This window comes from Ciconia boyciana, chromosome 8 (genome assembly GCF_034638445.1).
Source record: "Ciconia boyciana chromosome 8, ASM3463844v1, whole genome shotgun sequence".
NCBI classification, from domain to species: Eukaryota; Metazoa; Chordata; class Aves; order Ciconiiformes; family Ciconiidae; genus Ciconia; species Ciconia boyciana.
This window is the reverse complement of record NC_132941.1, coordinates 25,308,795-25,334,703: the sequence shown is the minus strand read 5'-3', so window position 1 is coordinate 25,334,703 and position 25,909 is coordinate 25,308,795. Positions and strand designations below refer to the sequence as shown.

The 25,909-nt window shown below is 44.0% G+C and overlaps 1 protein-coding gene across 3 annotated transcripts in view; it reads right to left on the bottom strand.

The window, feature by feature from the left end:
* The window catches only part of CHUK (component of inhibitor of nuclear factor kappa B kinase complex), a 33,400-nt gene extending 7,589 nt beyond the window's left edge, over positions 1-25,811 (bottom strand). For all 3 annotated transcript variants that reach the window (XM_072870926.1, XM_072870927.1, XM_072870925.1), the window contains exons 1-16: positions 25,650-25,811; positions 25,473-25,567; positions 23,807-23,921; positions 20,805-20,874; positions 17,201-17,289; positions 15,956-16,045; positions 15,203-15,327; positions 13,515-13,622; positions 11,788-11,923; positions 10,553-10,747; positions 10,072-10,174; positions 7,604-7,727; positions 6,202-6,353; positions 5,109-5,170; positions 2,360-2,469; positions 176-225 (exon numbers count right to left, since the gene is read on the bottom strand). In XM_072870926.1, the coding sequence (XP_072727027.1) occupies positions 176-225; positions 2,360-2,469; positions 5,109-5,170; positions 6,202-6,353; positions 7,604-7,727; positions 10,072-10,174; positions 10,553-10,747; positions 11,788-11,923; positions 13,515-13,622; positions 15,203-15,327; positions 15,956-16,045; positions 17,201-17,289; positions 20,805-20,874; positions 23,807-23,921; positions 25,473-25,567; positions 25,650-25,811 (1,786 nt within the window). The remainder of the gene's footprint in view (positions 1-175; positions 226-2,359; positions 2,470-5,108; positions 5,171-6,201; positions 6,354-7,603; positions 7,728-10,071; positions 10,175-10,552; positions 10,748-11,787; positions 11,924-13,514; positions 13,623-15,202; positions 15,328-15,955; positions 16,046-17,200; positions 17,290-20,804; positions 20,875-23,806; positions 23,922-25,472; positions 25,568-25,649) is intronic.
* Between the last annotated feature and the right edge of the window lie 98 nt (positions 25,812-25,909).

The following is a 25,909-nucleotide window of genomic DNA, read 5'->3' as shown; positions in this document are numbered from 1 at the left end:
CAGGGAAGATGCTCCAAGACTGAAAACCAAAAAGAAGAAAATCAGCTTAAGGTATGCCCTTGAATCTGGTTAACTTTAATACAATCATTTGCCTTCTCCTACTAAACAGTATTTTCTGGGTTTGTCATGGGGTATGAGCGTGAAACAACAGTCTTTGAACCATCTCCTTCCATACCTGGAGGTCTTGTTTTTAATTGCTTGTACAGGTCTATGGCTCTCTGTTCCCTTTAAAAAGAAGAAAATGATTCATACACATATCAACAAGCAGGTGACTCAAGAAAAAAAAGCATTATAATTAAGTTATGCCTTGCCGAACCTCATACACTGGAGCTGCCACCTTCTTCTATGGCTAGAATACAAGTATGACATTTGAAACACAGGGATGGTCTTTCTGATGGAAACCAACCCTTCCCTAAAAGCTGTCTATCTTTTTCTCTGATTATGCATTTTCTTCTCAGATAACCATACCGACTGGAAGTTATTTTCAAATTTTCACATGGCTCAGCTGTGTTTTCTTTCTCTGGCATTCTTAATTATGAAACTTCATTTTTGTAACTACATTATAGGTACTTTATAGGTTACATTATAGGTACTTCTACACAACTGCCTGAGAGATTCTTGTTCCTGTTCTGCATTTTTTGCCTGAATTTTACAGTGATACTCTGCAAATGGAAAGAGACAGCTACATCACAAACAAGAGGATGGTGTTTCTCTTCTTCCCATTAAATAAATGTTACTTCTTTCAAATATTTCAAAAGCAGCCAAACACTGAAGCTTCCACTCTGGAACAAATCTTCACTGTTCTAAATCAAAAGTCTGTCAGAAACAATTAGCAGTTTAGCCAGTTGTAACTCTGCCTTTAGGCCCTCAACAGGCCTCTTCTTCCCCTTAGCTGCCCTTAGATCACCCCAATACTGTATCAAGAGATCATGCAAGCTGCTTCTGCCTACGTAAGTCAGCATTTCTGGTATGCTGATAGTTATCCATCTTGAAACTCCTGCATCAGCCCAGGATAGGTAGAGAGGTGCCATTTACTCCTGCTGCGCTGGGAAAAACAGAACATTAGCATCCGGCACCATCAGGTAAACTCGAGACATCACCTAGAATCCACGTGTGCCTCATGGCTGTGTACATCAAACCTTAAGCTAGTGCTCTGCAGTATGCTTTTCTATAGCCCCAAAATCTAAAGAGCAGGAGACTCAATCTGTTCTCCACTTCAGTCCTCATTAAAAGAAGTAGCTTTACCAGAATAATCAACAGCTTAGGGCACACTTTGAGCACATTACAAAGAGCTGTTACAGCCTTGGGTTTGCAGTGGTGAAAGTGCTTAAAAACAACATTTTATGGGGCAGGTTCATGATTAGTTTAAGCTGCTCTGAATGTGGGCTCCTGCTGCAAGAGAAGGTTTCTCCCTTCCACCACTTCCTCCCCTGTGCACCAGTTCTGCAACTTAGCTGATCTAGCTCTGCAAAGAGGGAGGGGGGAGAACATGCCAGGAATGGGCACGTTTCCTCCCAGAATACTCAGAGTCATTCAGAAGAGCTCGTATTAACAACGGATTTAGTGGCTATTCGATCTTGGTGGCTATTTGATCCCTCTCTTTTATAATTGCCACTTGTGCTCTCAGCAACAGCCCAAACTATAATAATTGCTTCCTATATTTTCTTAAGATCAGTAATACTACTTAGCTCTTTATTTTTTAAAAAAGTATTAAAATATGAGTCAAGTTTCCAAATATTCAAGTATTCACGAACTGTTAATTATCCTTGCTTTGAAAACACATTGAAGATATTTAACAGGATTTTACAATTATCTCATAATTTTCTCACTCAACACTGTAAAATTCACTCTTCTTCAATGCAAAAAGAAATCCTCTGCATTTTTCAGTTGAGACCAAGATATATCTTAGGCCCATCCTCTTCTAAGATGAGGTTTCATAGTAAGTGACAGAGAAGTGTCCTGTCCTCCCCAGCTGTGTTTTCCATGTTTCCCCAGGTCTAGTAATTGTGTGACTGCAGGGTAAGTTAGGTAAGTTAGATGAGTTTACTCCTGCGACTGAATGTTAGTGTTTCTTGCACAGCTAGCTTTCGGACAGAACAGTGTCCTATTCAGCCTTATAATGCTGCCAAATGATAGTTAGAACTTCAAGAGGAATGAAGACCGTACAGCCACAAGTGGTGGGATTTTCCCTTTTAACAGCAAAATGATCTTAAACTGACTGCAAACTACTCAGTTTGCAAAAAGCAAGGAGTGCATTTCAAAAGCACTGATGGAACCACCAACAGAGAAAAAAACCCTCAGACACTGAAATACACAAAATCCATTTATGTGCAATAAAAATAATAAGCAAAGGACTTACAAGCTCTCCATGACCTCTCCTTGGCGCCTTGCATACGGACTCTTCTGAAGCTCTACAATCTCTGTGTGCAGAGCCATGATCTGCTCATCCAGATATCCGATATCTTCAGCCTAATGGGGAAATGTAGGTACAAATCGAACTGAAGGAGGAGAGCAATAAAGTAGATAAAGATCTCCAGAATACTCGTTTGGATAATGGGCTGACTCCATGCAGAGTTAAGGAGAAAAAAGCTCTTTGAGATGACTGCTGCTACAATAATTGAGGTTACTATCTTCTCAGTGCACAATATTACCTAGATCCAAATCTCCAACAACCACACTGGATGACAAAAATCAGCTTCTTCATAAATTGTATCTCTTTGAGATGCACACTGCAGACACACACTCTCTGGCTCTACGTACATTCCAGCAGTGAAGGTTTATTATCCTACTGTTACAGTATGGACAAGAGGGTGCTCTCACATGTTATGCTCCCATATACATTTTGGTTTGACATTTCTCTGGTACTTCACATCTTCCTCAAAGCAATATAAAAGATACCAATGTTATGCCAAGCCCCCACAGTAAGTTAGGTGAGGCAGTCAACAACAAAATTTCTGAGCGTGTGGAGTAGCTATGTGGTGCCAGACATGCACTGGAGATCCCCAGCATGGTTAAGAAAGCACTGGTCACCGCAATGGGTCTTAGCACCGTGGACTGTGGGCACTGATCTGCCTTCCTGAGAAAGTATTTTGAGATATTTCAGCTTTTCCTTTCTGACCTGGGGCTGTAAGACCTGAAAATTGAGCATTTTCCAGAACATACCCTTTGCGGAAGCTGCAGAAGTACTTGATATGAGGCTATATAAATGGGATGTGACCCCTTGACCAGAAAGGGACGTCTGTAGGTCTTGCAGGTAAAGAATAAACCAAGAAGCAGCAGCGAGAAGCCACATAATCAAAGGAGAATCAGGTTGTGAGAAAGATGTGAAGTAAACCCTGTTATCAAAATAAATGTCTTTATCTGGAGCACCATGACTCACCACACAGCATAACTGTCTCTTGAATTCACAGAAGTTAAGCTGCCCGCTAGACAGACTGAGATACCACTGCATATTACAGAGTAAAAAATTTTCCATTCCTGATAAACGGACATGGCGTGACTATACACATGGACTGCACAGCTTGAAGACAGAACATAATTCTGATGGTCTGCTAAGTAAGTATTTGTTGAGGTTCCCGGTTTTCTGGAAACAGCCAGTGACAGCTTTGAGTTATTCTGCTAGAAGCAGCCTCCCTTTTATCTTTCTTGCTTTCTAACAGGGAGCAACAAGATCCCAAAATTTAAAGAGCTAAACAGAGGTGAATTCAGGTGGGAATCCCAATTCCTGTCTCCACCATAGGAACAAGCAGAATCAAGGCACCAAGAACCTTTTGACCTAGATTAAGACAGGTAATGAATCCCAGAACTTGAACTACCCAGTTTATTCCTTCATAGGGGAAAAAAAAAAAAGGGAATATAATTTCTTTGTGTTTCTAATGGTGTCTGGGATTTTTATGTATTAATGACTATGCTCTGTATTACTATGAGAGACAACACAAGAACTCCCCGCAGGGGAGAGCAGAAACACAAGACATCAGCCTAGCAAACCACGCGACAGTGCTGGTCAGCAGAACATGCGTTGTTCTTGGCACTCCTGCAGCTAGCTACTATCATGGAGCACAACAGAGAGACTACTTTTTGAGATATTTTAAAGACCCCTACTCTGAGAAATACATTTCCAAATGTGCTGAATTTCCAAATGTGCTGAATTTCCAAATGTATTTACAAATGTGCATTCTTTCTGAATGCAAGGACTTCTGAACACTCTCCTCTGAATAACTCTCCCCTCCCAAGCCTCATTCAGTACATCCAGTAGAAGAGAAGAAGAAACAGCTTTTGACAATGAACTACAATCACCCTAACTCTGTCCCTAGTTTTCACAGCTGAAAGCTTACTTCTTCCCGATAAAGGTCTGGACAGAACTGCAGGCAGAATTATTCTCTGTCAAAAAGGCCTCTGTCTCCTCATCGTTTTCAGTGGAGGTAAAATTAAAATGCTTACTCCCAGAAAACAGAGATCAGAATTCTAAGCAGTTGATAAATTTCAACTAGCCTTTCTCGCAGAACTAACTCTCCGAGAAACAGAATGCCATTACGTCAGCTCAACTGTCCATAAACTACAAGTGAAAACATCTGTTAACTATTAGGACTACCCAGAATAAGAACTGGCTCTAGCTCTGCTCTAAGTTTTTAATAAGAGGCATTCTTAAGAAATAAGTTGCATATTTACTTGCAGATCACCAGAAATTTATGTCTGTACTCTTAAATGAAGCACTGCAATTTTGAAATCACTGCACAGTAAGTGACTGGTATTATTTTCAGCTTTAGCGATGGAAATTTTTGTGTGCAATAAATCCAGCCACAAAGACTCTTGGCTATAGCAACACCATTTCTTTTGGGCAATAAATAACATGTCTCTGTAGTGCACTTTCCTATATAGACAACTGAGTCTAGTGACATTTGTGCTAGTTTTGTTCAAATCACTAGATTCAAACAACCTGGTGACTGGGGACTGTTTCTTTTTTAACGCATCTGCAATGATATTCTTATTCCCACAGCAGACAGAATATGAAACACACTGAAGGGACAGCGCAGTGGCACATACAACACTAAGTTCCTGTCATGATCTCCTTCACAGAGAGATAATGAAGCTTCTTTAATATCCCCTACCTCTGCACACTGAGAGGCCTTCTCTTCCATCTCCTTCCAGGCTTTGAGCATCTTTTCTGAAGCTTAAGAGAAGAGAGTTGTTAATTTATAGAGATACAGACACAAAAATAAAGCATGACCTGAACTTTACAAACGACAGTTGAATTTGAACACAGAGCATGACGTTGAATCTCCAAGCAGGAGTCACGACGCAGAGACCACAGAGAGACAGCAAAGTTGCAACTTAACAACTCCATGCTTGACCTTAACTCACATACAAACCTTTTAGTCGGATTTCACTGTTGGCAATCACCAGCCTAAAATTAGTCTGAGTCTTTAAACTCCACCATTAAGCTCAACAACTGCCACTTTTGATTAAACACAGACTGTCCAAAACCAGTTCACCGAGTCTTTCCATTTTCCATCATCATCCTTCAGCCCAGTCATAATTTGACTCAGTTTTCCATTTTTAGCCATGTATCCAAACTATGCATAAATCTTGCTATTATCCCCCAAACAGTATTTGTAAGATCCAGACATTTCTGTGATATTAAAACTGTAGCTGGTGCTTTTTCACCTCATCTCTCATCCTGACTCATGCTACCTCCTGATATAAAGCACAGCAAGATCACTCCCTTAGCGCTGTTTAAAATGGTGTTTCTACAGTCACCATGCCCATTTGTTCTGCCATGAATGGTTAGTGGTCCTTCCACTATACATTTATGCAGCAACTCTGCCCTCCACTTTATGACCAGTGACAACTCCAAATGAATCAAGACTCTGAATGAATAAACAACAAACATGTGTATCACCAGTACTATTAATACTTCAATTTTCTTAGCTTGGTGTTCTCAGTGGGAAACGGCTGACCACCTGTTTCATTGTCACTGAAGGTCTCAGAAAACATTTTATATCTTCCTGCCCTTGCTTCTGCCAAACTCTCCTCCTCCATCTGGCCCAGCTAAAACATACCCATAAAGGTGCTGAGTAACACAATGGCAGCTCCTGCATTCGTTTTCTTTTAATGCTAGTTCTTATCCACAACCCTTCATAGTCAGTCTGATCCTTTATAGGATCAGACAAGACACCCAGGCAAGTATTACACAATACGTACATATCCCATAAGCCATCTGGTCACTGTATCTCTCCAGGTCGAGGTGAATGCTTTGATGAAAGAATTCCAGCTTTGCTTTCAGTTGCTGAGATGCTGACACCATATTGTTTTTCATTTTGATTAGGTTGGCATTATACCGAAGAAGACTGAGCCTAACAAATGAAACAAGAACAGCACATTAGTTGAAAAGTGTATCTGGACTTATGTGGCCAGTGCTGTCACATTACCTGAAGGAAAGACATAGTGAGCAAAAAATTTTGTAAGATGCTTAGAACACAGAGTCTCAACGGGATCATAGACTCCATCTCACGTCCTCAGAAGCTGCAGGTCCTCAGCAAGCAAAAGAGAAAGTCCTTCCTCATTTCCCTGTTTTTTTGTCAAGCTCAATTAAACAGTCTTTGCAGTGTAGAGTGTTTCTTAGCATTTACAGGGCCCTGTAGTGCATGTTGCCCCTGGTGAATGCTGGCACCTTTTTTATGACTTGAGATATATGACACTGCCCATTCTGTGATTCAATCACAGGACAAAACCCTACAAATATAACAAACAGTTCCACTCATTCTACCACTTGTGAAACAACTATCCTGGGCTGCATTAGGAGGAATGTTGCCAGCAGGTCAAGGGAAGTGATCCTCCCCCTCTATTCAGCACTGGTGGAGCCACACCTGGGTGCAGTTCTGGGCTCCCCAGTACACCAGAGACATGGACATACTGGAGAGAGGCCAATGAAGGGCTATGAAGATTATTAAGGGACTGGAGCATCTCTCCTATGAGGTAAGGCTGAGCGAGCTGGGACTGTTCAGCTTGGAGAAGAGAAGGCTCAGGGGGGATCTCATCCATGCACATAAACACCTAAAGTGAGGGTGCATAGAGAACGGAGCCAGGCTCTTTTCAGTGGTGCCCAGTGACAGGACCAGAGGCAATGGGCAAAAAATTGAAACACGGGAGGTTCCCTCTGAACATCAGGAAACCCTTTTTTACTGTGAGGGTGACCAAGCACTGGCACAGGTTACCCAGAGAGGTTGTGGAGTTTCCATCCTTGGAGATATTTAAAAGCCATCTGGACATGGGCCTGGGCAACCAGCTCTAGGTGACCTTGCTTGAGCAGGGGGGTTGGACTGGATGACCTCCAGAGGTCCCTGCTAACCTCGGCCATTCTGTGAGTCTGTGACTATATTCAAGGTTCAAGTTTTTTCAGTTATTATCAATGTCAGGCACTACGCAGTAAAATTCCTTGAGTGGAATAAGCTCCCACCCCAAATGTTTTATAATGTAAAAGTACAGAACAGCAGAGGGCTGTAAAACTTTGGGTAACCAAAACTCCCCGAGATGCACATTTCCATGCAAACAGTCTCTGTATTTGCATAATAATGAATCTTCTGAATGAGGAATAACAACTTACATGGCAGCTCTCTGACCCTGGAAGAGCCTGCTATAATCTTCTTTTAGCCCAATTACATAGTGAACTGCTTCTGCCCACACCTTGCGCAGCTGAGGAATTGGCAGTTGGATTTTACTATCCTGTACTGAATGCAAGAAAAACACAATTGTACACAAATGAAAGGACAACTCTAGAAAAGGACTTCAGTGCTTACAACATTCCTAATTCCTGCTTCAGGTGCATAAACTAAGGGATCAAGCCACATAAGATCCGCTCAATTTTTATGTGATGCTGCCTAAGCATGTATAAGCTTTTCACATTACGGCTCCCCAGCTATTTGACAGCCCGCTGCTGGCCAGGCAACAGCTTATGTTTGAACTCACAGCTACAAGAGTACCGATTTCTTTGAGCACTTTGGCCTATGGGCACTAGCAGACACCAGGGAACACTGCATGAAACACGGCACAAGGCAGGACCCATGGGTGGTTTTATCCAAAACCTCTATCTAAATCACTTGCCCAAGCTAGCAAAGCAAATTTAATTGCTCCATTTACTCAGTTGGTATTGGTCACTGTCCTGACATGTGTTTCATTTGAAAATGTCTTCAAATCTTTTGTACATTTCCTCCCAGATTCCTGATGTAGATGTTTAAGGGGAAAAGATGCAGGACTTATGTGTTCCCCTATAGAGACAGGGAACTGTTGGTACATTGGCATATCAATAAACACGTTGTAAAAAGCCTTAGCTCCAAAAGACTCAGCACGCTGATACCACACAATGAGATTCACCAGAATAAAATAGCTCAGAACACAGAAAAAAACCTATCAGAATAAACCTGAGTGACAGTAAAAGGAGACAGGGAAAACCAGCACAACTTCTGCAGAGCCAGGCCAAAGAAAATAAAGCTACTTAACAGTAACTATATGTCACAAGGCATTTCCTTTACATGCAGTATCCCAGCAGACGTCTCCTGTCCGTTGACACTATTTTTTCTTTCATAGAGGTATACAAGGTCCTTTATACAGGTATACTGGGTATATACATACCTTCATAGAGGTATATTAGGTCCTGCAGATGACTGCTGTCATTTCAGGAGACATGTAAGGGAAGCTGTAAGCAGAGAAGCACCTTTCATGCATGGTCTAAAAGTATACTGATGATGCCAGGGCCAGGCAGCAGCACCAGAACTAAGAGGGACCAACTGGAGCAGATCCCACCAGTATCCATGCAGCAATAGCCAGGCTCTACTCCTAACAACTCAAGAGGAAGGAGGGGCCTGGACTTTCTCAGACACTTGGCTCTGCTTGGTGAGATCAGAAGTAGGATCAGTGCTATGGGGTTATGGACACATTATCACTAGAGCTGGAAACTGTCGGGGAGACAGTACAAGAGTGCAGGTTTTGAAACCCTGCCAAGTGTCTCTGAAGACCAGCCCTAACTTATAACCTCCACAGGTGAATGACAGCAGTTCTGCAGCTGGTAGAACATGGCCAAACACACTGGCTTGGCTCTGTGATCAGAGCAAGGTGGATTTCCTCATACAGGGCCTGAACGATCAGTAGCATAGAATGAGGGACCTATTTTTTCACTTAGGCAAGACACAAGAGATGGATCACAGCTGAAACGCAGCTATCACAGACAGTACAGGGCAAAAAGGTAATCTGTATCCTCAGGATGCTGATATGGGGTTCAGAAGCCTAAATCTAGGACAGCTGTAGGAGGAAAGCAACTGCTCATGAACATCCAAAGCACCCAGTCTCAGGAGACAGGACTGGAGGGAGCTGAAGCCTGTACCTGTGCACAGGGAGGTGGAGAGGAGGAGGAGAAGGGACATGTGCACAACTTCAACAGATGCTAAACCCTAATTAAGAAGGTTCTTTGGTACCACCAAAGGACATCTAATGTGGGCTACCACTAAAGTTTTGCAAACATCTCCCAGCATGATGTCACTGCAACACTCTGTGGGTGTGAAGGGACAAGACCCTTTAGCAGAGCAGGAGGCTGTGCAAATGAAATCACAGTCCCCAAGTCAGAATCTTCTTTCCAGGATGTAGCGTGCAGACATAACCAAAAGTTTCCCTCTCTAGGCTACAAGATTAGGTTGCACATATTACCTCCCAAGCCTTCATTCACATGGTGGTTCTGTTTAAGTGGGGCAATGCTTAGGTTTAGGTGTTTAGGTGGAGTAGATGCTGTTCAGTACACAGAATTTAATACAAGGGCAAAAACCTTAAATGAATTCTTAAGTTGCTCTGTAGGAGAGTTCCCACAAGGCGGGCAATAAATTCTCTGAACTGTTACATCTACTAAACATGGAGATACAGCACTGTAGATGAAACTTTGTTAGCCTGCTCCAGGTTCCTAAATGGTCCTCTTTGAATTAGAGAGTGCCCTTCAAGATAACACACAGAGATTTGTAAGGCAGATGTGCTTTCATATTACATGAGAAGCAGTGCTTTCAGTTCCCAGCTGTCCTCCAGCATACTTACCAATGTAATTTACACAGTCAGACAGACTTCGAGAAGCAAAGGGTCCATCATAGACAGTTTTGCTTTTATCAAACAAATATACCATGTAGCTATCCCAGCCCCTCTGGTGAGAAAAAATAAGAGAACATAAACAAGAGAAATCCCAAACATAGCTTCTACTAACCCAGAGGGTCCTGGTTACATCATGAACTAATTATTGTGGGCACTCTTCTTATCACGTGCCTTAAAAAACTGATTTTGATCCCACAGAAACACAGGGCCCTTTGCTAGCAAGTTACTTCATTTAAATATTTAGACACGAGTATAACTATAGGAATCTACTTACATTACCTGATAAAGGAAATAATGCTAGACCTTAAGAGTTACTACACTTACAGACCAAACTGTCTCCAGTGGCAGAAGATTAAGGCAATTTGTCTTCCCTAAGATTTTAAATTCCCTGACAATGGGAAAGACTTTAAACGAACAAAATCATGCTTACTACGCCATCAATAACACACTGGGAAGCAGGTTTCCGAGGGTCCAGGCAAATCCCTGTTTCCAACAGCAGTTCCTGATTTCCAGTACTTATTCCAGTTTCAAACTCAATCCGAATCTGAAGGGAATGAAGGCTTTCCTCGGGATGCAAGAGAAATGAAACAATCTTGGCAGAAGTCATATTTAGGATGTGTACTATCTGTAGAAAGAGTACAAGTTGATTACAAGTCACTGGCTATCAAAGACAAAAGACACAAAGGCCACAAAGGCCTAGGAGGGAGTATGTAGTAATTAACGTTAGACTGACAGCATCATTTGGGTTTTAGTGACAACAATAATCAAGTTCAGCAGTAAAGCCCCACATAATAGAACTCAAAGTCTGGGCCTGTAACTTTTAACTTAATGTCAGAGAAAAATTACAATAAAACCCACTAATAGCCTTCACAAGCCATGCTGCAGCTTAATTACATCAAAAGAATGGTGACAAGCTAGCATAAAGGTCATCTTGAGCCTTGTTGTCTCTGATGCTGGCCAGTACTGCTCCCAAGAAAGGGAGTCCCATTTCCTTTAATCCCTCCATACAAAAAGCTGTTACATACCGGTGCTTGTCTTCTCACCACTCTCATGGCCCTCTCTATAGTTTCATTATATCTGGGCAGAGCCCGTAGGACCCACACCACGATATACAGATTTTGACAAGTCCCAATTATAGGCACAATATTTTGTGTTTTGGGTTTTAATTCCTTTGGAATCCTTCCAGATCAGACAAAATTATCCTCTGGCTTCTACACATGCTTGCCTTAGCTAGTCTTACTCCAGCAAAGCTCCAATAATTACTTGAAGGGGAAGAGTCAGGTGAACGTAATCTCTGTTCTACTACAGGTGCTACTATAGTACATGGACCTGGAGGTCACAGCATTAGCAGTGGACTTCAGGAAAACTGTTATTAGCAAACATTAAACCATTATTTGATCTTGGTGAGTCCTTTCTGAGATGACAGACAGTAATATAGGGTCATTATTCTACTTCAAGTGTAAAGCTAGAGATTAATATTGCTGGTGACGTTTTGCGTTCAGGTATGTACTGGACAGGCTGTATATCCACTCCCTGATATCAACAAAAACATTCCTCATGACCCTGCAGCTGGATGATGCCAGGATTACAGCTTTGCTCTGCACACTTTCTGTCCTCCGAGATGCTTTCAGTAGACCTTTAAACCCAGTAACAACCCAAACTCACCTTCAAATTCAGTATGTGATCCATTATTAGGAAACACTTTGGACGACTGGTCTCAGGATCTAAACCTCCACCCCTCTGTTGTGGATCCCAATTCAGCATCAGTTGCAACCAATTTTCCACTGGTTCTACAATTAAACTAAAACAGAAGGGCTGTAAGAAAGAGAAGGCAGATATTCTACAACACTCAGCCCACTTAGGAAACTAGGGTCTTACAACAGCAATAAGGTCACAACTCTTTGGTTAGAGACCATACATGTGCAACATCTGCTGAAAGAGTTAAGAACAGCCATTTCGCTGCAGTTGCTTATCCTGACAGCAGGGAAAGCCTGGAAGGAAAGTTCATACAGAGTGAGCATCCCCACTGTAACAACAGTCCTCACTGACCTCAGCAGGAGCACACGCCCAGCCAATATACCTTGCATTACACTTCTCCCTCTTCCTGACTCCTACTTATTGAGTCAAAAGTATCCTGACACATCAATAAGGTTTGTCAAAATGGATAAGGGGAAGAATTTTTTTCTGGTTTTTTTTTTTTTTTTTTTTTCCCCCCCCCCTCCAAAAACCCATCTGTGATACACATAAAGTCGAACAGTTTTCAAAGCCTGGTCTGCAGAATAACCATCCCCGTGCTGCAAAGCTGCCTGGAAGCTGCCTCCACATTTATCCACACAAGAAGCACGTACGTTTATTGTCAAGAATGTCTTTAAAGGCAGTACACATTGCAAAAAGCCCAAAGTGCTGGCACAAAGCTACTTATTTCATGCTGAACTCCAGTACTTTTCCTAGAAATCTGCCAGTGCCAATGAGTTGCACTGCACTGCTGGGCACATCTAAAGACACAAGTGCTAAGTAAGTGACAAATAATCAGAGTCTGACTTCTGACTTGGTACAGACCAATTCATTCAGGTTGAAGGCCCTCCTGGACATCTTCGGTCTCAGCCCTAGCCCACAGCAGGGCCAATGTCACAGCTACAGCAGGCTGCTCAGGACTGTGTCCAAGCAAGTCTGGGCAGGCCCCACAGGTGATCCCCCACTGCTTGGGGCCCTGTCCCAGGGCCGCATCACTAGCATGGTGAAACCTTTTTCCTGTGCCCAAATTTTGTTTCCCTTGTTGTAACTTGTACTGTTGCCTTTGGTCCTTTCGCTTTGTCCCTCTGAGAAAAGCCTAGATCTGTTGCCTCTGTAACGCCCAGCTAGACAGAAGACAAAATTAGATCCCCCTTTGCCTTCTCTTCGCCAGACTGAAGAGGCCCAGCTTCATGGGCCTCTCCTTGTATGCTCTATTCAACAGGTCCTGAGCATCTTTGTGGCCTCTGCTGGACTTGCTGCAGTTTTCCCAACACAATTACTAGAAGCTTCTGCTTTCGTGGAGCAGACAACTCAAGTACTTGGTTTATGAGATTCAATACCATCACATTATTGGGTAGATATTACTCATTGGCCTTGTGGTAATGGGTGAAAAGCAGTCACAGAGTTGACGTTGCAAGGTGAACTGCCATCATCCCACAAACTGCAGAGTGAACTGCCATTGGAGAGCCCAAAGTATCAAACAAGAGCCATGTGGCTACGGGCTATTCCTTAACAGCAAATGGTAGCTTGCCAGGAGCTTGAAATAATCCTTAGGAGAAAGAAGGAGGACCCCTCAGTGCTTGGGATAAGGAATGAGGGGCCCTCAGTTTAAAAGACAAGCCAAAAATTATCACACATAGCCACAAGGACACACTTACCCACAGAGGCTGTGAGGCTGTGGCAAATGGGTACTAAAGCGAACCTCCCCATTCATCTCTTCAGAAGCAAAGATGTGCTTTGGATCCTTCTTCTTGATTTTTTCATGCCTAGAAAATAAAATCCTTTGTGGATATACTGACAATATTACTTTTGTAAAGGGCCAACTGAATATGGCAACAGCAAAACACACCACAGCCTAGTAGCTTTAGAAAACAAACTCTTCTTTCAAGACAAAGACGACATTTCCAAACAATCCACCCAGAACATCGCCAAGTGGAAGAGGGGAGTCCTTGCAGTTGACTATGTCTCTGGAAACATTTTTGCACCTGCTTGCAAGGAGGTCTGGACAGCATCAAACAAGAAGATCAACAGGTAACAATTCACTGACCACAGAGCAAGTCTGCACAACAAAATCAGCCTCCACACATTAATGAGACAGGTAAGATTTGCAAGAGTCATGTGGCAAAACCACTGCCCTTACCTTGATCTGAGTGAAGCATCTAATAAGTGCTAGAAACGCAGCATGCTATTGGATCCAGTACCAGGGAAACCATCACCAGCAACTCTGCCTCAGTTTCCTTACCTTGGCTCACTTCAGCACTGGTCTGAACTTTGCCTACAGCTCAGCTGCTCCCAGAGCAGCAGGATTTCCTAGGGCAAGTTGACAGTCATCAGTCAGCTGTGAGGCAGCTGAACACTTCTAGCTCCTGGAGGCTGCCAGCCTGCTCTCTTTCCCAGTCAGCCCCAAGTGGAACTGAAGCTACATGCGTGTGGCCTGCACTGCTCTCTTCCTTCTTTTATGGATAGGGAAGAGCTGTTTCTAATCTCATTCATTCATTAGTTTTCTACTACTTACATTAGGAAATCAAGTTTTCCTTGTTGGAAAAAATGCAACAAATACTGAACTACTAAAATAATAAAATCCCAAGCATTAGCAGTTAAAGGGGAAACTACTGCAACATAATGGTTAAAGTTATTTTTTGTTAACACATAATAATTTTTTAAGCTAACACTTGCATAAAAACTCAAATTTACCTTTTCTCCTGTTATTATTTCAATGCTAACAGAAAAGCAAGTATTTTTTCTGTTGCAGAATCACCCTTTTTAAAAACCAAGCTTACATACACTCCTGGTATTGCAGGGTAAGAAGTGGAATTATAAAAATACATATTTCTGCCCCTTCTTCTAGCCCTCAAAGAGCAAGCAGAAACCTCCATATGCAGGTTAAAGTCTTTCAGTCATCACTTTTGTAAAGTTACTTACAAACACATAGCTATGTGTTTACTACACAAAACATGCTCTGTCTTGCTGTGTGTCATTGCTAAAAATAAGTAACCTCACAGCCTAGGTGAACAAAGGACTGTATCACTCTTTCCCATTACATTTTTCTGACACTGATACACAGACTGGTTTATAATTATATTTTTTGATTCAAATTTCGCTTTTGAAGGAATTATTATGACCAGAGGCTACCACACAATGTAATAAGCACATACTACAATAAGTATAAATAGTCAATTGAACTGACATTGATAGTACTAAAGTATTAATGGTTTCTGCAAAGCTTAGCAAACCACCAGCACCTAACTAACAAATTTACCATTCTGGTTCACGCCGTCACCTCACCACACACAGTAGCTGTCATTTCTATTGCCTGGCATCACCACTTGCAGAATAAGTGTCTTACCAGGTGAATGGCTGTAGATTATGCAAGAAAGGCCTAAATCCTGCAATGCATTCAAACACCATCGTTCCAAAGCTCCAGTAATCAACAGTAACCGAGTAGGATTTATTCTCAAAGAGTTCTGGAGCCTAAAAAGGATGATAAAAAGACACTTTGAAAGTGGTATTTCAGGTCATCTATTTTCTTGCATTTCTGCAGAGACAAAACTGTGCCTAGGTGTGGCCCCCAGTTCCAGAGCGGCACAGGATCCCTGATGTGGCTCTCCTTAGGCTGCCCAGTGGGTTGAGGCCTGGAGCACCCAACCCATGAGGAGACAGGAGGGAGCTGTGCTCGTTGGGTCTGTCTGTGGGGAGGCTGGAGAGGAGGGTGGGCTGAGAGCAGCCCCCGACCATGGCACAGGAAGGGACGGAGGGGATAGATGGGTCCATCCTGGAAGCAACAGGCGATACAACAAGGGGCAATGGCCCCAGATCACTGTCTGGGAGGTTCAGGTTGGACATGAGGAAACACTTTTCCCCCTGGAGAGGGAACATCCTTGGGACAGGTCTCCAGGAAGGTGCGGGATCTCCATTTTCAGAGGTTTCGGGGCTTGGCTGGACCAAGCCATGGCTGCCCTGACCTAGTGCTCGTGACAGTCCTGCTGCGAGCAGAAGACTGGACAAGGGACCTCCTTCTAACACACACTTCTGTGATTCTATAAGATGTGGCAATACCACATCACTTGTATACATGAAAAAAAAAAAAAATCAATCTTACCAAATATTGTAATGTTCCAACAAATGAAGTGCATAAACTTCCTTGATCCAGATCCTTTGCATATCCCAGGTCTATTATTTTGTGAACAATCTGTAGACAGTTTAAATAGTTGATCAGAAGATTAAATAGTTCATCAGAAGCTGGTGAAGGGTCTAGAACACAAGTCTTATGAGGAGCGGCTGAAGGAACTGGGGCTGTTTGGCCTGGAGAAAAGGAGGCTGAGGGGAGACCTTATTACTCTCTACAACTACCTGAAAGGAGGCTGTAGAGAGGTGGGGGTCGGTCTCTTCTCCCAGGTAACAAGTGATAGGACGAGAGGAAATGGCCTCAAGTTGCACCAGGGGAGGTTTAGACTGGATATTAGGAAATTTTACTTCACTGAAAGGCTTGTCCAGAATTGGAACAGGCTGCCCAGTGAAGTGGTTGAGTCACCATCCCTGGAGGTATTTAAAAGATGTTTGGATGAGGTGCTTAGGGACATGGCGTAGTGGTGGGCTTAGTAGTGTTAGGTTTATGGTTGGACTTGATGATCTTAAAGGTCTTTTCCAACCTATTCTGCGATTCTGATGATTCTGTGATTCTGTAAATTCAGAGAAAAAACCTCACCAAACAATCCAAAATCTGTGCAGCAACTTCCACAGCATACAGTCAAGAAGAGGAAAGCCAGAATGGAAATTCTGGAGAAAGTCCATGGCAAAGCTTTGACATGTGACACAGCGTTAAGGCTCGCTGTTTCACCACACAAGCTGGCGTTGTCCACCTACCTCAAGTTAGACTCAACTTTATTTAAAGCAGCTTGCCAGTTACAACTTGGCCGAACAGAGCATCTAGCTTTTTATCTGGCAATTTAAAGTTATTTGTTTAAAGAGTAAGAATAGAGAAAACAATTTTCACTAAGAAATCCATTAGGCTGACTCTCTGAACTAGCTTGATTTTACATGCAGCTCTCAAAGCCACAAACACAGGGATATGCTACAATCTCATATCATTCATATTCTGTTGCAGGCAGGGCTCCTGGATGGAAGCAGAATGTTTGTTTTTAATGACAAGGATTTAAGAATAAGCAGAGTAAGATTTGTGGCTTCAAGAAGACATAAACTTTTAGTAATTTCACCGTGCAGTTTTCAGCCCAGTTCACTGCCACAAACCACTTGTTCTCTTTTGGTTCTCTCAGGCAAGACGAAGTTGCTGACAACTTCCAGAAATGACAGTGGGAACACCACTGACAAAGGCCACCTGACTTACCTTCCCACCTTCATCCTGAAGAACAATATTTTCAGGCTTTAAATCCCTGTGTATAATTCTATTTTCATGCAAATACTGGATACCAGACCCTGAAAGACACGTTTGATTTAATAGAAAATAAACTCACATTGATTAAAGATACATCTGATAAAATTCTAATATCCCTGACTTTGGGGTTGACATTAATAAATTTTCATTTTAAAAGCACCATTAAGAACTATTGACTTAAAAGATTCACCAGATTTATGCTAGGACTGAACTAGCTCTGTTCCTCTGCAGAAATGGAGGTTGCTACAGAGTTCAGACCTCATGGCATAACCGCAGGTCACATCTCTTGCCTGTAAGGCAAGAGAGAAGGCAGCTGAATTCTTTTCAAACTGCAGAGTTACAAAATGAACCACAGCACACAGACAAGCAAAACAGGTCTCCAAAATGCACAGGCAGCTTGAAACAGCTCTGCATGTCCTGTAGCTTAAGATCTTGGTAAATTAACACAAGATAACAAAAGGACCCATTTATATATGTGAGCACATTATACAAGATGCTGATGGAAGAAAGCACTGAAATGAATTAAGCAAATGAAACGAGTTTCCCTTTGACCTAAAACTACTGCCAAACACTGGCTTATAGAGCTTCTAGTAAACTTCCACCATTGCCAAAGCACCACAATGCAAACCACCCCATCAGGGAAGGGACCATCCAGCTGCGATGAAGCAGAAGCACAGCTGGAGCTAAAAACTGATTCCTGGGCAGCCTCTGATTAACACTGCATGGAGCAGCCAACCGAGGTGCTGCCAGCAATGCCCCAGTCAGTATTAGCAACACTGAACTTAGGGGCTCCAGGCTTCCTCTCTGCTGGTGGAGGACTGGTATGCTCAAAGTAGCACCATGTCTGTCACTCCCACTGCTAAAAATGAAATTCCATGGTTGCTTTAAGCCAATCTACGTGGGGGCTTTCCCCAGAAGGAACACAGGTTCCCAAACTCTCCTTTCCCATAAGCAGTTTCCATGGCAGCGCAAGCATTTATGGCACCGCATGATCAGCTTGATCCTGGGACTGATCCAGCTGGAAACTACTAAGAAAAAAATAATCAGGTTTTAGCCATGCTGGTTTCCAGAACCTGCTCCTCACCTGGGTACGGGAGCAGCTGCAATAGAGGAGGGAATGGCAGGCAGCATGAACCCAAGAAAAGGCAAAGAGCAGGACTTTGCCTTGTGGCAACAGTCCACACTTATGCTGCCTTGAGGGGACTGTGGAGCAGTGAACAAAAAAGGAACAAGAGAAATTCTGTCTGCAGGAAGGGGAAAATTCACTACTGGTCCACCCAAATAACAGCACTGGCTGCTAAATAAAAGATTATCGAGCAAGTGTCTGCCACAGGACATAGGCACAGACAAAACAGCAACAGATGACTTTTTTTAAGTCATGATTTTTCAATCTTGGAGATGTGCAAGTGGAAACAAAAGAAAAGGTCCCATGTATTGTATTTTCTCATCTCCATCATGGGGTATTTTAAATTTTCCTGTGCAAAACATACTCTGACTGCACATTGTGTAAAGCGTACTTCTAACCAGCCATGACAGTAAATTCATTACAGGATTATTAAGAGAAATATTCAATCAACATGCCTTGTCCACAGTTTGAACACTTTCTCCCATGAGGGAGAAAGTCCCCAGCCTTCACTGATTTACCACTCATACGTTTAACAGCCTCTAACTTGCATTTCTCCTCCACTGCATTTTCAAATCTTTGTCACAGACATCCCAAAGACATTCAACTTACTATGAAGACAACAGACCCTGTTCTGCAGGTGGAAGGGGAACAAGAATGAAGGAACGTAGAGTTGCGCTTGATTTTGGGAACTCAACTGCAAGCCCTCTGAGCTTCTGAAAGGACAGAAGCCCATGCCAATACGTCCAAAATGCTTTCTCATGCCAATATCAGCTCCATTCCTACAAGTAGAGATGGGTTATCTGTAAGAGAACTAAAAAAACAAGGAGCTCTACTGAGGAGCTCTCCTGGAAAGACTACTTGCTAGAGAAACCATCTGTAGGCATCACCCTCAATCAGATGACTTGCCCTCCCTGGAATGTCCAAGAAGCTGGACACTTCCTGATGGACAGGAAGGCCAGTCTGAAGTCTCACATCTTTTCTTAGAGTGCTCTCGGTGGTCAAGAATTTGGCATCAAGCAAGCTAAAAAGCTCAACAGTTTGAAAAATTAGATATTTGATGAAACACTTCTGGAGACCATCAAGTTTGTGTCACAGAATGATTTCCATGGATTACTACAGTCTTGGGAAATGGCTTTAAAGCAGGCACCCAAAGGTATCAAATTAAATTGTTCCCTATGAGCAGTGCTGTCACCTTGGGCTACTCCCAACCTGTATGGATTTGCTGCCTGCTCCCTTTTCAAACTGTAGAATCTGAATATCCACATGATATCAGACACCTTCTGTAACACAGATCAAGTTAATGTCTGGCTAATTCTCATCTTGTCATCACTCTGCCTCCCTCTAGGCTGCCTTGGAACACTCCCTAGGGCCATGCACAGCACTATAGCAGTGTTGGTGGGAAAGGAGGTTTCTTCTCCAACCTCACGCTTCAACCTCCCATGGTGTAACACAGAGCTGGTGCCCCTTGTTATGCTGCTCACCAAGTACAGTTTGGTCCCATCCATCACCTTTGCACCTGCCCTTTCTGCAGCCACAGGCTGCTATCAGACCCTCCTCAGCCTCCCTGCAGTCAGACCCAGCAAGACCATCTTCTGGTAGGCCGGGTGCTCCAGGCCCTGGGCAGCCTTTGCAGGGCCTGGCCAGGATCTCCATGTCCCTCTGGAACTTGGGGCCAGATGTGGACAACTGTATCCAGATGTAGCCTCCCCAGTGCTGAGTAAAGGAGACAATGGTCTCCACCACTGTGCTAGCGACAACTCTAATGCAAACCAATATAATTGCTCTTCCAAAATGAGAAGCTTCTCAACTTTTAGGCACGCTTATTTGGGGATCGCCTACCTAATTAACCCTCAGTTGAGAGCCAGAAGATTGCTGGACTAGCCACAGCATGGTTAGCTTCCTCTTCTGCTATGTTCTTACCTACCTTGCTCTCAGCTCTACTCCAGTTTATCATCTCTGTACTGTCACCCTGAACAAACAAAATTTCCCTCCTAATAAGCAAATCCTACACAAAGAAGCCACAGGGCAACTTCAGCACTTCTCATGTTGGTTCTTGCTTTTTGGCTTGTAAAAGTACATTCCTTCAAGTGACATGCAGTTTGGCATCTCCAGAGCCATGAACAGAAAGAGGGTTTGAACGGACAACCGTGACCTTAACAAAACAAAATGTTAAGGTCACAGTTACCTACAATTGACCACTACACAGCTTTTCCAATCCCATTCCACAGACATGTTACTAGTGCAAGCTTCTTGCCTCTGTGATCAGCAGGGATACCAAGTCCTTCCTCTGGAATAGAAACCCGATTTGTTTTAACACCCTGTTCTTGTTAGTCCCCTTTTCAGGGTCAGCAGAAAAGGCAAAATGCCATTACACGTAATAAAAAAAAAAAACCAAAAAACAAAACACAAGAAAGGCATTAGACTACATACCAATGTCGCTAAGCAGAGAAAGTATTTGACTTTCCTTAAGTCCGCAGCAGTTTTCTGGTTTGTTTAGCAACTACAGTAAGGAAAAAGATGTTTAGACCCACAATGCAACAGTTAACAGTCAAGAACAACATCTTCCATCCCCTGCTGACACAACACAGAAAACAGCAGAGCTCAAATATAACTCTAGTTGAATGAGGCAGTTGGCTTTGTGAAATAAAAGCATGGGGGTAAAAGAAAACAACTCAGACAAAACAAAAATTCATTGCATGGAGATGGGGTTGAAAAGAAGATTTGGACTGCTAGAATAATACCACAAAAGCATGAAAGCCATCAGAAAGCAAACAGGCAAGAGACACAAGCAGGGCCATATGGCTGCAGGCAATGGGGATCCTGAGGCTCCTGGAACCTGGGCGTTCCTCATCTGCTGAAGTTTGACTTGATGGGATTTGGGAACAACCCTAATACCTGAAGCAGGACTGCTGCTTGGAAGAACAACTCTCCAGTGAGGAAAAAACTGAGTGACAAAAAGCAAAAGGAATGGATACACATGTAAGCCCTTGGCATTCAAACGCAGGACAAGAAGGGAAACCATCAGGTTAACTCCTAAATTCAGTGTAGGCCACAGAAGAAAAGATGACTGCAGTCATTTACTACTCCCAGACAGCCCAGCTGGCCCAAAGTAATTGCTGCTTTAATCTGAATAAGCTGGCCATGGACTGTAACAGAGCCTGTTTTTCTCAGTCTGTTGTACCCAAGTGATACCCCGTGCTATGGAAAAGCCATCCAGGTATCAGCCCCCACTGCAAGAGGCTGCCAAACACTGTGCAGCCACCTCTGCAGTCACCTGTAGTCAGCTCCCACTCCCGTAACGCTGCCTGAGCCCTGCAGGGTCCGAGGCACAGTACCAGCCACTCACCTCATGGTCAGGCACCTTAAAACCAGCAAAGGGCATGTTCTCCAATAACAGTGCTATTGCCACAGGCTGCCCCACTCCACACAAGTCACCTTCTTCAGCTCAGAGCATTCGATTACTAGCTACCTCTGCCTTAGGACACTGTCTCCTTCCTGATTGCCCTCCCACAATGAGAAGAACCTGCTCAACACTTCAGCATGCTGGCTTCTAGGTCACCCATCTAGTTAATCCTGAGATAAAAAGCAGATCATTGGCCTGTGGATCACTGGAGTGTCCACAGCATGGACCATGACTTGAACTCTCAACCCTGCCTCCACCCTAAAGTGCTTTTTCATCTCTCTTCTCCCTTGCCCTGAATTTTTCTCCTCTAGCGAAAGGTATGGTAGAAGCACCATAGGAAGCCCCCCCCAATCGCTGTCTTAATGATCTCTCAATAAGTAGTTTCAGCAATTTCCCACATATGCCCTGAGTCAATCAACATGTGATCTGGTTTCTTGATCACTACACTGAAGGCTTTTATAGATGACTGAGGTACACCTCTGCACTGCAGCCACCCCTCCCATGACCTATCCTCATGTTTTTGCCTGCCTCCCACACTTCAGGCACAACCAGTAGTCAAAGCTCTACGGGGGAGAGGCCAAACTTCAACATATCACTCCTTAAGTTCTAGGTAGATGTGCTGAACAGCAAAGGAGAAGAGGAGCAAAGTCAGAAATCAAGCTCAGAGCCCAGAACACTACCTGGAAAGAGCACAAGCATAAGAATGTGTGTGGCCCATAGACGGAAGCAGATGTTTTTCCAGGTTTTATGGAAGACTGCAGATCTGCAATGAGAAATTAGTAGTGGTGCAAAACACAAATGATGCCAAGCAAGTGTAAGACAAAAATTTAAAGAAAAGCAGGATTAGAAATAAAAAAAAAATGCATCTTTTTTTTCTTTAAGGAACAAAGCATCACATGTGGTCAAATGAAGTGAAGCACGTTACTTCCTAAATTGTCCCAGCATCTATGCAACATTTAGGGATTCATCAGAAATTAAATGACCAAATACTGCATTGCAAGTAGAGCTAATGTAACCCCAAATATCTTTGCCAGGGTCTCCAATTTACATTCAAGTAGCCTCAAAACTTTTACTGCAAAAATACAACACCCAAGTGTCACCGAGAACATGGTCAGCTACATGTGTTCGCAACATCCAAATGCTATTTTCATATATACCCACTTCCTTTCATTGCCAACCTTGTCTCTTAAAATTGTCCCTACTATTTTAAACAACTCAAAAACATAAAATGAGGCTTGATAAGTTACTGATACACTAGCTGCTATTGCAGATAGGCAGTTATTGTGTTCAACATTTGCTTGTGTTTCTCCAGTGCTATTTAACACCAGTAACAAAAACAACAACAGAAAAATGAGCTTCCTGATCACCTAGATGAGGTGATTTCTAAGCAAAACTTAATCAACAGGGATTTGCTTCTTCACCCCTATACAAATGGCTGCTTCCTGAATCCAGCTGCAATGGAAAGGGAGCATAAACTCTATCAGGCCATGCAGCTGCTGCCTGGGGAACTACTGAAAGGTTCCTTTACTCTCAGGTGTTGCTGCTTTGCAGAAGGGCAGTTCCCAGTTCAGCAGGAAACAGGAAAGTCTCTGAAGCCCTGGAGGCCCCACTCCAGTACCAAAAGGATCCTCCCCCCATGCCGAGAGCAATACAACACTGGATACACATGAATCAAAACCAGATCAAACTCCAAACAGAGACAGGCACATTGCAGCAAAGCCAAACACACTGGGTGCGAGTATCTAGGCTATGGGAAGTTGTATTAATGCTAAAACAGTTCCATGAAAGGACATGCTGCTTCAGGATAAAAGAGTATCTGCCCTTGGGTTGCTCTCTTTCCTCTGGTTTCAAAAACACAAGCCTTATTTCCCATGCATGTTTCTTTTCCACTTTGCATTTACTTCCCCACACCTGTACCTAAAAAGAAAAGTGCCACAGAACTTAAATGGTTTCACAGACAACCACAGTTACAGAAACAGCATTAACTCCACTTATTTTGCTACATATTGCAAAGCAAAGCAGACATTACCTTCCGGAGGTCACCTCCTGAACAATATTCCATTGCCAGAAGAGGAACATCGTTAACCAGAAAGTTCATCTCCTCGGGAACTTCACAGGCTCTCACTACATTAGGATGGTTCAGCCTAAGCATATGGAAAGCTGGATGAAAACTCTGACTCGTCTTTTGGAAGAACAAGACAACAGATTGTCAAGCAACCATGTTTTATGTTTCAGGTACAATTTCTGTTCCCCAAATGTATCCTTGCTAAGAAGTACACTCTTCAACTGGTACCTACCAGTATCCAAATGCATAAAATCCATACCTTGGGAATACACGAACCACTGATGAGCAGAAATAACATCTCAGTCAAGGTACAGGAGTTTGATGATGGGGATCTGGGCTCAAGTTCTGGATTCCTGCACATTCCTAGCAAAGTCGTTACATATGTGTCTCTGTTTCTGCCTGTAAGGACAGTTTCCCCCTGGCCCAAGGGTTTCATAGGAATCCATTAACACTTGTGTAACTGTACTAGGGAGGTAGAACCAGGCAGGTGAAATCCATGTACATGGGGAAGGATTCATATCTGCAACTGAATTCAAACAGCTGCTTCCTGTCTCTAATATAAGTTACTCTTGGGAATAAAAGACACATCCAGAAGGAAGCAAAGACAAATTACTTCTGCGTACACCTTCCAAAGCCTCTGGAAGCTACCACAAGAGCAGCTGTAGCTGTGCGGCTCAGTGCTTGTACACAGAAAACAAGTAGGGTGAAAACGCTAACAAGAACAGTGATCACCAAGCCTTGACTTACAAACTCAGGCTGCCTGCAAGTGGTTTCCTCCAATGTTAGTGTATACAGTGAGCAGGTGAGGGTAATAAGAAGGCAGAGTAGGAGCTCAGTAAAGCTCTATACAGCAGGGGCACTGCAGGCCTTGGTGAGGACAACTCAGAACAAAACACTAAGCAGCATCCCTGCTCCCACCAGTGGGGTGGAGCATTTCATGCTCCAGGATTTCTCTCAAAAGGGAGGAGGAATTCTCAGGATGAGGGAACAACTGTATGAGACCCCAACCCCACAGCTACCACTCATGTCCATGAGGACAAACCTGGCCAGCCCTAGTTCACAGGTACCTCAGAGTGTCATGCTGGAGAGAGGAATGGTGAGAAGCATAGAGTATGCACTTTCTCATGAGAAAGCATTAAAAGACATTATTCTGTACATGTGGAAGTGTGACAGAAAAAAAGCAATTCCTAGCTCCCCGGTTGCTAAATCAAAGAACGCACTGCACGGCATGGGAACATGAAGGTGTTCTCATGTCACCACATTAAAAAACGCATTGTGTGGTGTGAGTTTTGAGGAATTCAGGTATTACTCGGGGACAAACAGCCCAGGCAGCACAAGACTGCAGAGGGTTTGGATGTCAGCAGGTCCCAAGCCAAGGCATCAGCTAGTACATGAGAGCAGAAGTGCTTAGCAAGAAGTGCAAATAAACCAGTGCAGAACTGCTAGGCAAGAGGCAGACCCTCACCCCGGCTGGTTCAGGGGCTGACACCCTGGCTGCCCCCATGCCCTGGTCCCTCACTCCCGCTGGCTCAGGAGCTGGTGGCTGGCTGCCCCCACGCCCTGGTCTGTCAGCCCAGCTGGCTTCGGGCCGCTGGGCCCCGGCTGCCCGGGCCGACCCGTCCGCACTCACTTCTTCATGATGTCGATCTCGTGGCACCAGCGGTCCTTGTTCTTGACGCTAAGCTCCAGCCGGCAGGACTTGATGGCCACCCGGGCGCCCGAGTCCTGCGGGACACAGCGCCGTCAGCCGCCCCGGCCCTGCCCGGCCCTCCCCGCCGCCACCCGGCCCAGCCCTGCTCCGCCCCACCTGGTGCTGGTAGAGGCAGACGTTACCGAAGCCGCCGGTGCCCAGGCGGTCGCGCATCTCCCAGGGCCCGCAGCCGCCCGCCGGCTGCCCCCGCAGCGCTGCCCCGCCGGGGGCCCGCTCCGCGCAGCCGCCGGGCCCTGGGGGGGGGGGGACCCGCTCCATCGCGCCCGCAGCCACTCGGCGCCACCGACACTCCGCCTTTATTGCCGCGTCACGGCGCGCGCGCCCGCCCGCCCGCCAATAGCCGCGCGTCCGCCGCC